At 38.4% G+C, this 16,731-nt stretch overlaps 1 protein-coding gene across 2 annotated transcripts in view; it reads right to left on the reverse strand.

Annotated features, from left to right (window-relative positions):
• The window catches only part of wdr12 (WD repeat domain 12), a 33,505-nt gene that overhangs the window by 12,474 nt on the left and 4,300 nt on the right, over window positions 1-16,731 (reverse strand). Inside the window, exons 2-8 of one of the 2 annotated variants that reach the window (XM_043693058.2) lie at window positions 14,269-14,363; window positions 13,571-13,665; window positions 13,276-13,382; window positions 12,098-12,213; window positions 10,482-10,636; window positions 3,184-3,229; window positions 2,383-2,468 (exon numbers count right to left, since the gene is read on the reverse strand). In XM_043693058.2, the coding sequence (XP_043548993.1) occupies window positions 2,383-2,468; window positions 3,184-3,229; window positions 10,482-10,636; window positions 12,098-12,213; window positions 13,276-13,382; window positions 13,571-13,665; window positions 14,269-14,363 (700 nt within the window). Of the gene's footprint in view, window positions 1-2,382; window positions 2,469-3,183; window positions 3,230-10,481; window positions 10,637-12,097; window positions 12,214-13,275; window positions 13,383-13,570; window positions 13,666-14,268; window positions 14,364-16,731 lie in introns of those variants that run through there. The other variant, XM_087988745.1, reaches the window with a different exon arrangement.

Genomic DNA, 16,731 nt, shown 5'->3' on the forward strand with positions numbered 1-16,731 from the left:
ATCTTAGCAGGACTTATACACTTAACGGTAAGGTCCTAGGGAGTGTTGCTGAACAAAGAGACCTTGGAGTGCAGGTTCATAGCTCCTTGAAAGTGGAATCGCAGGTGGATAGGATAGTGAAGGCGGTATTTGGTGTGCTTTCCTCTATTGGTCAGAGTATTGCATACAAGAGTTGGGAGGTCATGTTGCGGCTGTACAGGACATTAGTTAGGCCACTGTTGGAATACTGCATGCAATTCTTGTCTCTTTTCTATTAGAAAGATGTTGTGAAACTTGAAAGGGTTCAGAAAAGATTTACAAGGATGTTGCCAGGGTTGGAGGATTTGAGCAAGAGGGAGAGGTTGAATCGGCTGGGGCTGTTTTCCCTGGAGAGTCAGAGGCTGAGGGATTGACCATATGGAGGTTTATAAAATTATGAGTGACATGGATAGGATAAATAGACAAAGTCTTTTCCCTATGAACTAGAGTGCATAGGTTTAGGGTGAGAGGGGAAAGATATAAAAGAGACCTAAGGGACAACCATTTCACGCAAAGGGTGGTACGTGTATGGAATGAGCTGCCAGAGGAAGTGGTGGAGACTGGTACAATTGCAACATTTAAAAGGCATTTGGATGGGTATATGAACAGGAAGGGTTTGGAGGGATATGGGCCGGGTGCTGGCAGGTGGGACTAGATTGGGTTAGGATATCTGGACGAGTTGGACCGAAGGGTCTGTTTCCATGCTGTACATCTCTATGATTCTATGACTATAAGATTAAAATTAGAAGTGTCAATGAATTAGAAAAAACATTGTTTCTTAATACATCAAGATGAAATGACAAGGAAGTATAAAATTAAACAAAATCTCGAAGACTTGTGTTTAAACTTAGTGCTTATCAGCATAATAAAAAGTGAGGAATTTCACACCATGATTAAAATTAGGACAAAGACTGAAGTTGGCAGGTTAAAAATCACCAACTTAATCTACTTCAATACTGGCTTTTAGTCACCTGGAACAACATGAAAATGATTTTTTTGGGGTGGAAGTGTCACTATCTTCTGCAGATGTAACAATACCATATGTAGTTCCAAAGTTGTCCAACTTGACCTCTGCTACATTACATGATGAGAGCCAAGAAAATTAAAACTCAACCAAATCCTTAAAAATAATTAGCGATTCCATATACACATTTTAAAATCATAAAATCCCTAGTGTGGAAGCTGGCCATTTGGCCCATCAAGTGCACGCTGACTCTTCCAACCCCTGAGCATCCCAACCTGACCCTATCCCTGTAATCCTGCATTCCCCATGGCTAATCCACATTATCTGCACATCATTGGACTGTGGGAAGAAACCCACACAGATGTGGGTACAACGTGCAAACTCCACACAGACAGTTGCCAAAGGTGGAGTCAAACCCTGGCACTGTGAGGCAGCAGTGCTAGCCACTGTGCTGCCCACTCTATTGAATCAACCCTCAATATGCATTCACCAGCAGGCTTGACGCATCAAAAGGCCTCCTTCTGTGTTGTAACAATTCAGATTCTGTCCTCCAATTTAGGAGGCTGGAGGCAGTCATCATGCAAACACTCCACTCTTGCACAACCTCCTGATTTACACTCTCATACTTTATCCTATCGCTTTAACAAACTCAAATGGTCTGGCCAGCTCTGTCATAATTGAAGTAAAAGTAAACCGGTCTGATGGACAATCCGTGGTCAAACTCTGTCTTCAGAGTTCTTTTACACAAAGGTTCCTTGCAAATAAGTTTTCTCAGCTTCCCCCTCTGCAATTCCCCACCTCTGCTTTCATCGCTTAATTTCCTTCCTACTGGTACAACTTCCAGGTAAACTGTCATTACATGATGAGAGCCAAGAAAATTAAAACTCAACCAAATCCTTAAAACTAATTAGCGATTCCATGTACATATTTAAAAAGATTAGAATTTTTCCCAACTGCATTACTTTTCAATCAACGATTACAGTTCATGCTATATAACCATTGAGCTGATTAACCTATGGAACTTAAGAAGTCACGCTCTGTACAAATGGGACAGAAAATGCAACCCATTTGCTAGTGATTTCCAAATTTTAACCCTTTCATAATGAACATAAACCATTCGTTATACCATACAATTTGAAAATGTCGGAATTACTGTGAAAAATACAAGAAAATCCACTGCCGGTTGTGACAATATAAGCCTTTCAACTGCTGTGGAAACCTTGTCCAATATCTGCCAATTTCTCTTAGCAACATGGCTAAAACAAGGAACTCCAAATACAAGACCTTACTGGAATGTTTCACCTTCCGTGTCAGACTAAATAATACTTTTAAATCCTAGATAATTTCCTTTTCCTTTCCTTCCCCATTCGAGAAGTTATAATAAGAACATAGCTGCTTACTCTTGTTAATCCTAGTTGTTCAGTCTTCTGTTTCTTTCTTGGCCTGGATTCAGACTCGTCCATCATTTCTTCATCCTCATTGGGAACTAATAAAATATAAAGGTAGTTCAAAACCCTAGGTAGCTGAGAAAATAAAGGATAGCACAGTCCAGTGGCAGAATAGTAACTTAAATGTGCAACTCTTCCTCATGGTAAACTCTTAGCCTTAGGTGCTAAAGCAAATTAAAATAACAGAGACCAAATGAAAAAAATCACCATGGGCTTTAGGATCACAAGTCTGAGTGACACAGGCAATGATACACAAACACATCCTTCATTAATTACCACAGGGTCCCTCAAGGTGGAAGGTAGGAAACAAAATTAGAAATAATGATGCTAATTTATGAGATGTGCCTATCATGATGTTAGTAAACTCATTGTAGATTTTATGAAACTGCATCTCAACATTATGGCAACATGCAAGTGGTAAATCTACATGCTGCCAGAACATCTTGAGTCTAACGAATCAGATGGATGCAATTGTATTGAAATTGCACAACTGCCTGGCACTTAAGGTGCCTAAAATTAATTATGGAGACAAATAATGAGATTATAAATATAAATTCCACAAGAAAAAACAAAAACATTGAAGCAAACCTGACATTTGACCCTGGCTAATAATGGAAGCTGAGAGTTTTAAGATAAACCGTTGATGACAATTTGGAACTTGCAAGTAATCAAGGGTGAATTAACAAAATAAAATAAATGGCAGTTCAGAGCTCGATTTTGGATATAAGATTTTGCGACAATATTTTACATTACCTGCTGACCATATCTTTATCATCTTGTCCCATGAACCACTGCAAAACTAAGCAGAAAATATGTTGGTTATACATGTAGATTTTCAAAATATCTACGTTTTCAAAATAAACATGACAAGTTTAAACATTTTCAGGAGACCATTCAGCCCATAAGGAGTGTTTTTTTTCCAAAAGAACAGTGTACGAAGAAATTTTCCATATCTTCTTTATCTCTTTTGCCAATTATTTTAAATCTACAATCTTTGGTGACCAACTAATTTCTCAGAGGAAATAGTTCCTCTATCAAAAACCCTTGTAATACAAATATCTCTTTCAAATTTCCTCTCAAGTTTCTCTACTCCAAAGAAATAATCCCAGCTTCTTCAACTCTCCAGATAACTGAATTCCTTGATCTTTGGTTATCATTGCAATAAGCCTTCATTCCATTCTCTCCAGGGTTCTGAACATCAACTCACTGAACGTTTCAGGGAACATCTCTGGGACATATGCATCCAACAATCCCACCGCCCTGTGCCTGACCACTTCAAGTCCACCAAGGACATCCAAGTCCTGGGCTGCCTCCCCCGCCAAATCAAAAGCACCTGACGACTGGAGAAAGAACGCTTTGGGAACATCCAACCACACTGCATCAACGCCGATTTCACTAGTTCCCAAATTTCCCCTCCCTCCACCGCATCCCAGATACAATCCTCCAACTTGGCACTGCCCTCTTGAACTGGCCAACCTGTCCATCTTCCTTCCCACCTATCCGCTCCACCCTCACCATTGACCTATCACAGTTACCCCCCATCCTACATCCACTTATCGCCTTCCCACAATTCCACCCCCACCCTATTTATCTCTCACACCCATCCTATTTATCCCTTAGTCCCTTTTGCTCACCACCACCAGCACCTCCCCCCCCCACCCAACCAAACACACACTCCTGATGAAGGGCTTATGCCCAAAACATCGACTCTCCTGCTCCTCGGATGCTGTCTTAACTGCTGTGCTTTTCCAGTGCTACACTTATTGACTCTTCCTAAATGTGCTGCCCAAAATGGCAAACAATACTCCAGCTGAGGTATAAACAGTGATTTATAGAGAAATAAAATCAATAACTGCAGATGCTGCAAATCTGAAACAAAAACAGAAATTGCCAGAGAAACTCGAGCAGTGACCCAAAACATGGAGATTGCTTTCCTTTCACAGATGCTACTAGATCTGCTGCCTTTCTCCAGCAATTTCTGTTTTTGTTTCAGATTTATGGAACTGATGAAATATCACTGCCAATGACCAACACTAACCTGATTCTGTGGAAAAATATGTGAAATAAATCAGTAGGCCATAAGGCTTTCAAATCTTCTGAGGCATTCATTATGACTGACAATCTTGACTGACTGTCAACTTTTGAAAAAAATCATTATTTATATTCTGCATTTTTATTCTTGCTAAGAGGATAATTCTCCCTTTCCCCTTTAGCCTTGTATCATCAGCAAGCTTGAACATATAATGCTTCCTCCACGTCACTAATGTTAGACTGTAAATAGCTATGGTCTAAGTACTGATCCTTGTGGCACTCCCCTATTTAGACCTGCCAACTTGAAAATTAACTGTTTATTACTTTCAGTCTATTAAAAAAAAGTTAATTCCCCCCCCCTTACAAGTCCCAATTTTGTAAAAACACACATTAAAAAAAAATTACTTTCTGACAAGTTGTCCCAAGAAGAAAAATTAGAAACTCCTGTTTAATGTAGATCCAAGATCTTACTGATTAACATGTCTGTACAGAGTGAATTTAAAAATAAATTATTTGGAAGCTAAAATCTCAGCTCCCAGCAAGCAAACTAACTTATATTAAATTAATTACAATTATCACAGAAGTGAGTTTACCCAATATGTAGTGAGCATGCATCCAGGAATATCTCAGGTGTGAAGGTATGAATTTTGTTTGGTTAACTTTTGACAATGGGCTGAATTAAAAAGATTGCAAGCAGTTTGCAAACCTGCTACAGAGTGGACAATGACATTTCAGTTCTCCCCAAACTGTTGATCATGTATATCTATGGTAGTAATTTCAGTTTTGGCATTACGGTTACAGGGTTTTCCATCTAGACTGTGCTTAATATTGACACCAGAAGGCAACTGATACTTGGTGAGGTGAGTAGCAACTGATAAATAGGTTGTAAATAGTACAAAGGCTAATACTCAGCTTTGCTTGACGAGGATCCAGATTTCTAAGGCCTCTATTTCAAATCTCTCAGAAGAGTTGCAGTCATATTATCATGAATCAAATGCATAATTGTAATCAGGTTTCTTGGACATCTAAATCTTTGAAGCAGAATCCATAGAGCCTCATGATTTATTGATCGAAACAACTTTGTTCAAATTAATAAATGCAATGCAATGAAATCTGGATGATCTAGCATGTAAATCTGAGAGTATTAGCTTGCAGGTACAGCAACTAATTAAAGCAGTTAATGGAACGCTAGCCTTTATTACGAGAGGAACATTCAGTTAAATGGGGCAATAGTTTTTGAAGTAAACTAAAATAAAGTATGTGAAATACTGCTCGATATGTAGCAGTGAAAAATATTTTTTTAAAAATTTGTTTCCACAAAAATATAAGAAATGAATTCTGGTAAGTTATTTTACATTCAGCACTGAACCCCCATAATTCTCACTGTGGGGTTACACAAAATCATGCTAGGCAAAGGGTTTGGGAAGTTGAAGATAGTGAAGACTGCAGATGCCGGAGAGTCAGAGTGGATAAAGAGTGGAGCTGGAAGAAATCCAGCAGGTCAAGCAGCCCAGACCAACAGGAAGTCGACATTTCAGGTCATAACCTTTCATCTGGTTTGGGAAGCACTGGCTTGCAAGCTGTAAGAAAGAGCTGGAAGCTCAGAACAGAAGACAGTGGACAAGAACTTGAAGGCAAAGCTCCAGTCAAACTCTCCTTTGGGAATTCAAACTGCCCAGGATACCTGAGCACTGAGAAGTCAGAGCTTTTGTACAAGTCAGCACTCTGCCCGTATTGGACAGGTATTCACTTCTTACCAGGTTTGGAATTTTGGCTGAATTATTAGGACATGACATGACATTAAACTCTATTTAAAAACTGAACCTCCTACCACATTGGCTGTATTCGAATATGACTCGATTGACTGGATAGTGATAACTTGGAAAGGTACGTGAGTTAATTCATATTATCTTTCAAAGATTTGCAAATAGGCAATAAAGGATTCAACAGACATAGTAGACGTAAAGTTGGGTTTCATTATCCCATAGATATAGATAATGCTGTTAAGCAGCACTATGCAGATGAGGAAGAGGAGTTACACCTGGAGGTGACAGTACAGGACATGAAGCAATGGAAATTCTAAGAACATCAGATCAATCTGAACAGCACCAGCAGTAGAAAAGGATGGTGTGATCAGCGTTGGAAAAAGGGATGGATTAATTAACAAGGTAATTACCAACTATTTGTAGGGGAAAGCCAAGAATGGTTACAGAAGGAAACCACTGTCTCCACAATGGCTCTTTCTCTAACTCAGCTTTTCCACCTATCCTTCTTATCTAATTCCCTTTTAAAAAGCATAACTGAATTTGCTTTTATCAGACAATGCATTTCAACTCCTAAAACTGATCACATATCACATTTTATCTTATCTTGCCATTGCTTCTGTTGCCAATTTCCTTAAAACTGTTCTCTCAGGTTCTCAATCCTCCCACCAATGGAAAGAGATATCTTCCATTTGCTCTCACAAGCTAGCTAATGATTTTGAACACCACTATCAAATCTTCATTCAACCTTCCTTTAGGTGAAGACAAAATCCCAGCTTCTCCAAACTATCCACTTGACTGAAATCCATCATCTCTGAAACAACACTCAACCTTTTCTTCACCTTCTCTGTTATGCCTTCACATCCTTTTTTAAATTGTGGCACCAAGAATTAAGCTGAACTAGGATATTAAAAACATTAATCAGAAATTACTTTTTTTTTTCATTTTGTCCCTATTCAAAATGTCCACAATCCCATACATTTTTAGATTATTTACAGTCGGGAAACAGGCCCTTTGACCCAACAAGTCCACACCGACCCACCGAAGCGCAACCCACCCAGACCTATTCCCCTACATTTAGCCCTTCACCTAACACTAGGGGCAATTTAGCATGGCCAATCCACCTAACCTGCACATTTTTGGATTGTGGGAGGAAACCGGAGCACCCAGAGGAAACCCATGCAGTCATGGGGAGAATGTGCAAACTCCACACAGAGAGTCGTCTGAGGCGGGAAATGAACCCAGGTCTCTGGCGCTGTGAGGCAGCAGTGCTAACCATTGTGCCACCGTGCTGCCCACGCAACCATTCTCAAATATCTCTGTGCAAATCTATTATACCAAAACCAAGTCCCCTGTTCTTTCATTCTCTTGAGATTTTATTGCCTCCCCTCCCTCACAAAATGTATCATTTCATACTTCTCATGAAGTCAATCACTATCCTCACAACTTAGAATACTTATAAGTTATTTACAAATTTTTTTAATAATTGTGCCCTATACACCTAAGCCTAAATCTTTAACAGACATTTCAAGAAAAGCAAAGGTCCTAAGTATTGTCAGCATGTGAACTGTTTCAGTTCTTGTTGCCCAAGCACCTCTGAACCACACCCAGATCACACAGATTCAAGAATAAACAAAAGAATATCTTGTCTGTCGACATCAACAAGGTGTGCTGTCTGGAATGTGAGGATAAGGGATGGCAGCTCAAGATCAGTTATACAGAAAGGACTGATAACCATGAGTTGTCCATCTACCAGATGGTAGACCCTCAACAGCTACTGGATGACAGGCCCAGAGACTGGGTAAAAGCCTATCAAGCTGGTTAAAACCAAGGCAAAGTTTGACAAGCTCAACAAAAGGTATAAGCAGATATGTAATATAAACCTTTATGACTTTGTCTAATTATCTGATGTAAAAATGTTGTAAAAATTGTGAATCTTCCAACATGTGCTCCTCGCATCTTTTAATGATACCAAGTTGTCAATTTACATACATTAGGGCTGCTTTATGGGGAGAAGTACTTCAGCACTTTTAATCTATAAAAGATGTTTAAGTGCTAATATATATTGGATACAGAAATAAATTTCATTTCTATATTAAAGTATTCCCTTGGAACTTGTTTGAAAATGGTTAAAGATCTGACAATAGACTGCTTTTGTTTAACACTATTAACTGTTGGCATCAATGCTTTACAATCAAAATCACTAATCTCACTAAACAAACCTCACCTGTGTACAAATCTCTTCCTCTTTTTTTTCCCCAGCTCTGACTGTATGTAATCATCAATCATCTATGTAATTGGCTGTACCATTACCATGGTATATCTTGTAACAATTTACAAAAAAAGTGTGTTTGATCTAAGTTTTCTTGAATTCTTTAATTGTAGTGACTGTTAGTATGTCCATCTTTTCAAGATTAAATCCATGTTGCCATTGGCAAATTTTCATTACTTGTTAAACTGAGTTGATTGCCGTGTACCAGATATTTTAACAAAAATAAAGAAAATGGAAACAGAAGGAAGTCATAATACCACTTGAGACTGTTCCCTCATTTTAAAAAAATCACATCTGATCTCTGTCTTATCTTCACATTTCTACCTATTCCTCTACTTTCTAAAGGCCCACCCTTCTCTCTCTTCAGGTACCATGCCCTGAAAGCGAGTTGGTAACATGAATTTCTGTGTTTGTCCAATCTTCATCTGCTGCAGTGGTTTATTATTGCCTTCTGCAGATGGCTGATGAAGAGCCATTGATCTACGTTGGAAGGACCTACAATCTTACACTCAATCTATTTGGCTATCAAGTACTAGAGTGGGACTCAAATTTGAAGCTTCTAGCTAAAGGCAGGGATCTCACTGCATCACAGGACCTTTTACGATCAAATTCAAGTCTTGAAAATAATCGAAGACAAAGTATCCAGTGCTCTGGGTATTATCAGTATTTCACAATTATGAAATTTCTCATCTCAGTCTTAAGGATCTAAAAAGAGTGTAAATAATAATAAATGATTTTCAGTGGTTTAGAGTGTGCTAACAAGAGATTATAGATTTAAGATAACTGGTAAAAGAAACAGATACAACATTTAAAAAAAATGACTCGCACAATAAGTGGAGAGGATTTTTAATGCACTACCTTGATAAACTGATCGATGCATACTCAAAAGGAAGTCGGATAAATAGATAATAAAACATAATTACCAGGAGATAGGAACAAAAGTGGTGAGTGAGGAAGATGGATTGTTTTCAGGAAGAGCAGACATGAAAAGGCCATGCAGGTCCCCTCTGTGCTGAACTATCCTGATTACAGGCTGGTGAAGGAGTAGGAGTAAGGACATACTGTCATCATCACAGAATTAACTATCACACAACACCAGGTTATAGTCCAACAGGTTTATTTGGAAGGATTAGCTTTCGGCATGCTGCTCCTTCATCAGGTGGCTGTCTGATGAAGCAGCAGTTCTCCAAAAGCTAGTGCTTCCACATAAACCTGGACTATAACCTGGTGTTGTGTGATTTTTAACTTTGTACACCCCAGTCTAACACTGGCATGTCCAAACCATTGTCACAGAAGGCATCATTTTTGACTTTTTTTAAAAAAAACTGTTTCAGGAATGTAAACTCCTTGGAACGATTCAAGTAAGGTAGAAAAGACAGATGAGAGTTTGGGAACTGATAATATGTTCTCTACTACTACCTATTAAAGCACTTTTGATAATGCTAAGTCAGTGATAGTTATCCAGTTAGCATGATCAAATTACTGCACAGTAATGGTGGCCCAAGGATGATCTCGTCCTTTAGTAGTCAGGAATTATATAATATTGCAATTCCAATTATATTATCCATCAATGAATATTCACAGGAAATTCCCTTGTTTTAACTTAAATATAATGATGCTTTACTTGTTCATCAGAGTATGATTACTTTTTCCAATTATGCTTCTGCTTTTTTGTTGGTGATACTGTGCTCATTATGGGAAGGATTTTAGTAGTGGTGCACCTAATATCCAGTCACCGGAGCAAGCATTCACCACAGCAAGAACAGCTAAATATCTTTTCTCCTATATGTTGGATTTGCAGCTTCAAAATTTACAATGTACACATCCTTTTCTGACTTATTTGCTGCTTCCTATCTGCTGGGTTTTGATGGTAACTGAGCAGAATTATATAAACTACTTTCAGATAAAAATGCTGCTCACAAATTGAGATAAAGTACTAAAGTCATTTATGCAAACAACTAAGATCTCACAATTATGGAACTCACTTTAGTTTTCGTATTGTCCACAGCAATTGACTCTACACTTGCAGCATGTCCTCGACAGGAGTGTAACGCTCTTACTTTATTCTTTTCTGAGTTCCATTCCCACAAGATAATAGTCTGGTCTTGAGAGGCACTAAGCAGCAAGTTGCACAGACCAACTAATAAAAAAAAACAGAGTTTAGTTAAGTAAAGCCAGACATCACATTTATTGACCAAATACACTGATTATGAAAGCACAAACATATTTTATCAAGGCTTGAGTGAACATGAAGGTAAAACTTTCCTGAAGAAGGGCCTGTGCCCGAAATGTCGAATCTCCTGTTCCCTGGATGCTGCCTGACCTGCTGTGCTGTTCCAGCAATAAAGTTTCAACTATGAAGGTAAAACTAAGCAAGCAGAGAAGGAATATTACTGTGCCTAAAAATAATGTAATTTAACTAAATTATCAGCCACACACTAATGTGGAGAGGAAATAGATAGTCCTAATCTCAGAATGCTTTGCTTTAACTGTATTTTAAATTACATTAAAATTTAAACAATTAAAACAAAGATTCCTGTTGATCTTTTTTACTCTAACAATCTACTGAGGCCATTTCTTGATATACAGTTATGTGCTTCATAATTGCTTATTTATGGTCTTCAACAAAGCTCGCTGCTGACCTCAAAGGAAGTTAAAACTTTAATCATTAACTGCCATTAAGCAAGCTAAATAGTCGATTAATATGAAGCATACTCACAGACGACAAATCAGAAAGTAATAAGTACATTCTATCATTCCTGTTTTATAACTTTACAGGAGTTTAAAAATAAGGATTGATACATAAATGGAGATTATGTTGAAACCTGAAGTATCAATTTAAAATTGGAAAAGGTATGGAATTTTTATCATTGAATTGAGAAATGTTACTTTGCACAAATACAAAATTAGTTTAAATACAAGTCATTATTCCATGTAATTACTTAGCGTGCTGTGAAGTAGAGTTACATATGACTTAACAAGACGTAACTTTGTGTTTATTCAACAAAAATAGCAGAATTAAAATTAAAGATCACATCAATTCAATGGTTTCTAACCAATTTCCTTTCACAAAGCTTTCACAACACACCAAGTGGTACAGCCAGGAATCACTGACAGCAACTTCTGAATTCACACATTTAATCTCAAGTGGATGCAGAGGTTGTTGTCAATTTTACAAGGCAATGAAAGTAGCTATTTTAGTATAATTATAAGCACAAATCAAACTCCAATACAAAAGTGATAATACATTTGATAAATTATATCAAATATCACCCAAGATTATGCATGAATGACAGATAGATACAATCAAGTGGTTAACTGCAAGATTATAGTCTGTTAAACAAAAAAAAATTGCCAAATCAGGCAGAATTGACAAAATGATCATTAGCCAACAACCAGTAGTTCAGTCAAACAATAACACCTTTTCATCTGCGCCTCAATATTCATTACTGCCACACAAGACTCTCAGCACACAAACATAAGACTGCAGAATTTCAGAAAATACAGTAAACTTCACAAGTTGCAGATCTGGAATCCTTAAAAATACACCTCATGGCCAAAGTGTGGCTGTGGCTATTTTGACTTAGGTCTAAGCATTCACCTTTCTTGATCCATGCTACATCTTTGACTACTTCTGTGTGTCCAGGAAGGGCCACGAGTGGTTGACCATCTAAGGTCCAAATGTGAGCAACTTTATCATATGATCCTGTGAGAATCCTAAAAAGTATAAAATAAACATCAATTTTTGAGTGTTACTATATAACTCAAAACTGAACAGAGCTGATGAAAGAAGCTAAGAACAGTAAACTATTTAGCCCCTCAGGTCTGTTCCGCTATTCTATATGATCAAGGCTGATACTCTATCTCAGTGCCATATTTGTGTTTTCTCCCCATACTCCTTAATGCCTTTAAAATTTCTCTCTTTCTTGAACGTATTCTGTGACTTGGCCCCCATAGACTTTGACAGTATTCTAAAAGGACACTATTTTCAAACAGGTGTGTCTGACAAATGTATAACAGTAAAGTACTGCAGATTCTGACATCTGAAATAAAACAGAAAATGTTGAAAATGCCCAGGTCTGACAGTATCTATGGAAAGAGAAAAAGAGTTAACATCTCAGTTTCTCTCTCCACACATGCTGTCAAACCTGCCAGTATTTACAACATTTTCTGGTTTTTTTTGGCCTGATAAATTCAGTGGCCTGTAAGCATACAATGAAATATTGAATGGTGTTGACATGCATCATGGCATTAGTTGGTCATGCTAAAAAGAAACAAAACAGGTTACGCCTCTCATCTCAAACACTCACATACATGGTATCCTTTTAAGGAATAGAGTCTAGGATTTTCTAGAATGCAGCAATGGAAAAAGGGGCAAGCAAAAGGTGGGGAATCATCAACAAAGGACATTATTTCAATTCTGGATAACTTCCAACCAATAGGATTTAAACTAAATGGTACAGTCTTCTGCTACTATTATAAAAGGTGAGTTTCTCTATTGTAGCTGATACATAAGTCTATTGTCTTAAGACTGATGAATCAATTATATCAAAGACCATTGTTCGAACCACACTGAACCTCAGTAGAAACATTAAAAGGTTTGAAATAGAATGACTATTAACCAAGCTGTTCTACAATGTTTTAAACCCCGGTGACAAATGAGCAATCATGGGATCTCAATGTTTACAACAATGCTATTTAAATATTCAGCAGCACATTTCCCAGCCCAAGTTTCAATTTTCAAGGGTCTTAATGTAAAATGACCAATACTCTTCTTACCATTCTCCCTGTGCCTCTACTGCACTGACCCAATCATCATGAAACAAGCACTCTTCTGGTTGAGGGGCATTGTACCGTTCTATATATTCAATCTCAACCACTTCTTCCTAATGTGGGACAAAACAAAAACATCAACGGTTTTCTTCAAATTGGACACTAACCAACTACAGTTTTTCTGCTTTTTTCATAAAAACAAAACCTCACTTGTGAACTTAAAACAACATTGTATTCGCCCAGCCCAAGAGATTGAGTGTGATGCTTAAATTTCCAACAAAACTGGCTTATGGTGACTTACCGTTGAAATGTTTTCCAGTTCCATATGTTTACCCAGTGCCAGTCGTAAAAACTGGCCCTTAATGAGGAAGTCAAAGTCTGCATGTTTGTGATTAGCTATAAGAACAAAAAAGAACATGTCAATCTCTCAATCATTTCACTGTATAGAGCACACTAAAAAAGACACAGACTGTGCATCCTCCTCCCCTAACCTAAATAAATCACGGAACATTTAGATTACTGCTCATAAATTACATTTGCTTCCTAGCTCTGAAACTGGGGTCAAGCACACTGATGCTTGAGGACTGAAGACCAGACACAATGTGATGGAAATATGAACAGTTTCTACATACTGCTTTTGAAAATCAGCGAATCAGTTAGTTCTGATGAGGCAAAATACAGCATAAAGTTTCCTGCACACAGTGCTAACATTAGAGACTAGCTACTGAATCAATGTCAATCTTTCAGGTATCAGCACTGCAGAGACTGCCATTATACCGACAGTGCTGTGGACCCAGGTCCAAGAATCTCATCATGAGAACCCATAAATGACGGACTTGGGTTAGACTTGAACCTGTACAGAACGAGCTCCAAAAGATTTATTTCATGAAACAGAAAGATTTTGTATCACAACCTGGCTGATTGCAACAAGTACCAGTTGGCAAATATCCACTGGATCAACTGTCTGGTAGTCTCAAACTCACAATGGCACTAACTCACCATGTTTTGCTTCTAGTAGTTTATTGATGACTTTACTGAGGTCATTAACTTCGGCTGCAGCAGGAACAGAGAATGATGTATCATCTACTTCATACCTATATATAGAAATAAATTTTTTGATATTATAAAGACAACTTGTTTCAATATTATTGAAAGCTTAGTGTTATTTCATGCCCCAGTATCACGTACAAACCGCAGCCAAGACAAAGTGTCTGTTTGTAAACATGTCTGTTATGAATCAGAAACTAGAAGCAGAAGGAATACATCATTGTCTATGTTGCCTTCCTCTTTCTCCATATGAAGCCATTTTACAGAATATTAAACAGCACAGTACAGGAGGCCATTTGGTCTGCACTGACAATTGCAAACAGCATCCACTTTGATACATTCCCCTGACTCTACAATCAAAACCTTGGATCTTTTTCTCTCCATTGAACTTAAAAGACACACTCTAGCATCAATGTAAAATGATATCTTTGGTTACAGTCATTAGTGACTTTTAAAAGTCTAAAACCAAATATTTGGCTTTCAATTTTAGCCTTAAGAATCATTTCAGTCATGTAAGTGAGATCAGTTGAATGTATGGCTAAAGAGCTGGGGTAGGGAGTGGAGTGAGCGTTCTTCACCTATGTGGATCATTCGTATCTCTCTCAAGTTAGAAGGACCTCTATGAGGAGGACAGGTTGCACCCAAACTGGATATCAGCTGAACATCAATATTCTTGCAGAGAGGTTTGCTGTTGTCACTTGGGAGAGGTTAAACTATTGCGGCGGGAGGGTTGGGAACCTGAGCAATAGGTCAGCATGTGCACTGACCCTTCTTCAGAACAGGATCAAGCAGAACATTAGGGAAATAGAGGAAACAGATATGTAAGCAGATCATGGAAAGATTTAAGAACAGGGTTATTATAGTGGGTGATTTTAAATTTGTCAATATTCACTGGGACTACCTTAGTACCAGGGGCTGAGATAAGCAGAATGTGTTAGGTATATCCAGGAGGCTTTCTTGTAACAATACACAGACAGTTTGACTAGGGAAGAGGCCATACTAGACCTTGTATTGGGAATTCAATCTGCCCAGGTGATTGAAGTTTCAATGGGTAAGTATTTTGAGAATAGTGATCATAATTGTGTAAGTTACAAGACTGTTAAGATATGAAACTGTTCCTCGGGGAAAGTGTCTGGAATGTGCCTGGGTAGGTGGTAGAAGCAGATATGATAGCAACATTTAAGAGACATTTAGAGAGAGGCACGAACAGACAGTAAATACGCAGATGAACCATGAGCAGGCAGATGGGTTAAGTTTAGAATGAATGGCAGAGACATGATGGGCTTAAAGGCCCATTTCTGTGCTGTACTGTTCTACGTTCTATATTTGAAATTCTAATGAACATCTGACATATTCAGAGTCATAAAGGTGTACAGCACGGAAACAGACCCTTCGGTCCAACCCCTCCATGCCGACCAGATATCCAAACCCAATCTATTCCCACCTGCCAGCACCCAGCCCATATCCCACTCAACCCTTCCTATTCATACACCCATCCAAATGTCTTTTAAATATTGCAATTGTACCAGCCTCTAGCAGCTCATTCCATACATGTACTACCCTCTGCGTGAAAAGATGCCCCTTAGGTCTGTTATATCTTTCCCATCTCATCCTTAACCTATGCACTCTAGTTCTGGACTCTCACTCCAGGGAAAAGACTTTGTCTATTTATCCTACCCATGCCCCTCATGATTTTGTAAACCTCTATAAGGTCACCCCTTAGCCTCTTGACACTCCAGGGAAAACAGGCCCAGTCTGTTCAGCCTCTCCCTATAGTTCAAATCCTCCAACCCTGGCAACATCCTTGTAAATCTTTTCCGAACCCTTTCAAGTTTCACAACATCTTTCAACAAGAAGGAGACCAGAATTGCACGCAACATTCCAACAGTGACCTAATCAATGTCCTGTACAGCCACAACATGACCTCCCAACTGCTGTACTCAATATCTAACCAATAAAGGAAAGCACACCAAACGCCTTCTTCACTATCCTATCTACCTGTGACGCCACTTTCAAGCAGCTATGAACCTGCACTCCAAGGTCTCTTTATTTAGCAACACTCCTTAGGACCTTACCATTAAGTGTATAAGTCCTGCTAAGATTTGCTTTCCCAAAATGCAGCACCTCGCATTTATGTGAATTAAACTCCACATGCCACTTCTCAGCCCATTGGCCCATCTGATCAAGATCCCGTTGTAATCTTAGGTAACCTTCTTCGCTGTCCACTACACCTCTAATTTTGGTGTCATCTGCAAACATACTAACTGTACCTCTTATGCTCACATCCAAATAATTTATATACATGATGAAAAGAAGTGGACCCAGCACTGATCCTTGTGGCACTCCACTGGTCACAGGCATCCAGTCTGAAGTGGTGCTACACAACAGGTTAATCTGCAAAAAGAGAGTTTATGG

This window comes from Chiloscyllium plagiosum, unplaced genomic scaffold (genome assembly GCF_037043375.1).
Source record: "Chiloscyllium plagiosum isolate Xiang-an unplaced genomic scaffold, Cpla_swu_hap1 HiC_scaffold_7, whole genome shotgun sequence".
Taxonomy (NCBI): Eukaryota; Metazoa; Chordata; class Chondrichthyes; order Orectolobiformes; family Hemiscylliidae; genus Chiloscyllium; species Chiloscyllium plagiosum.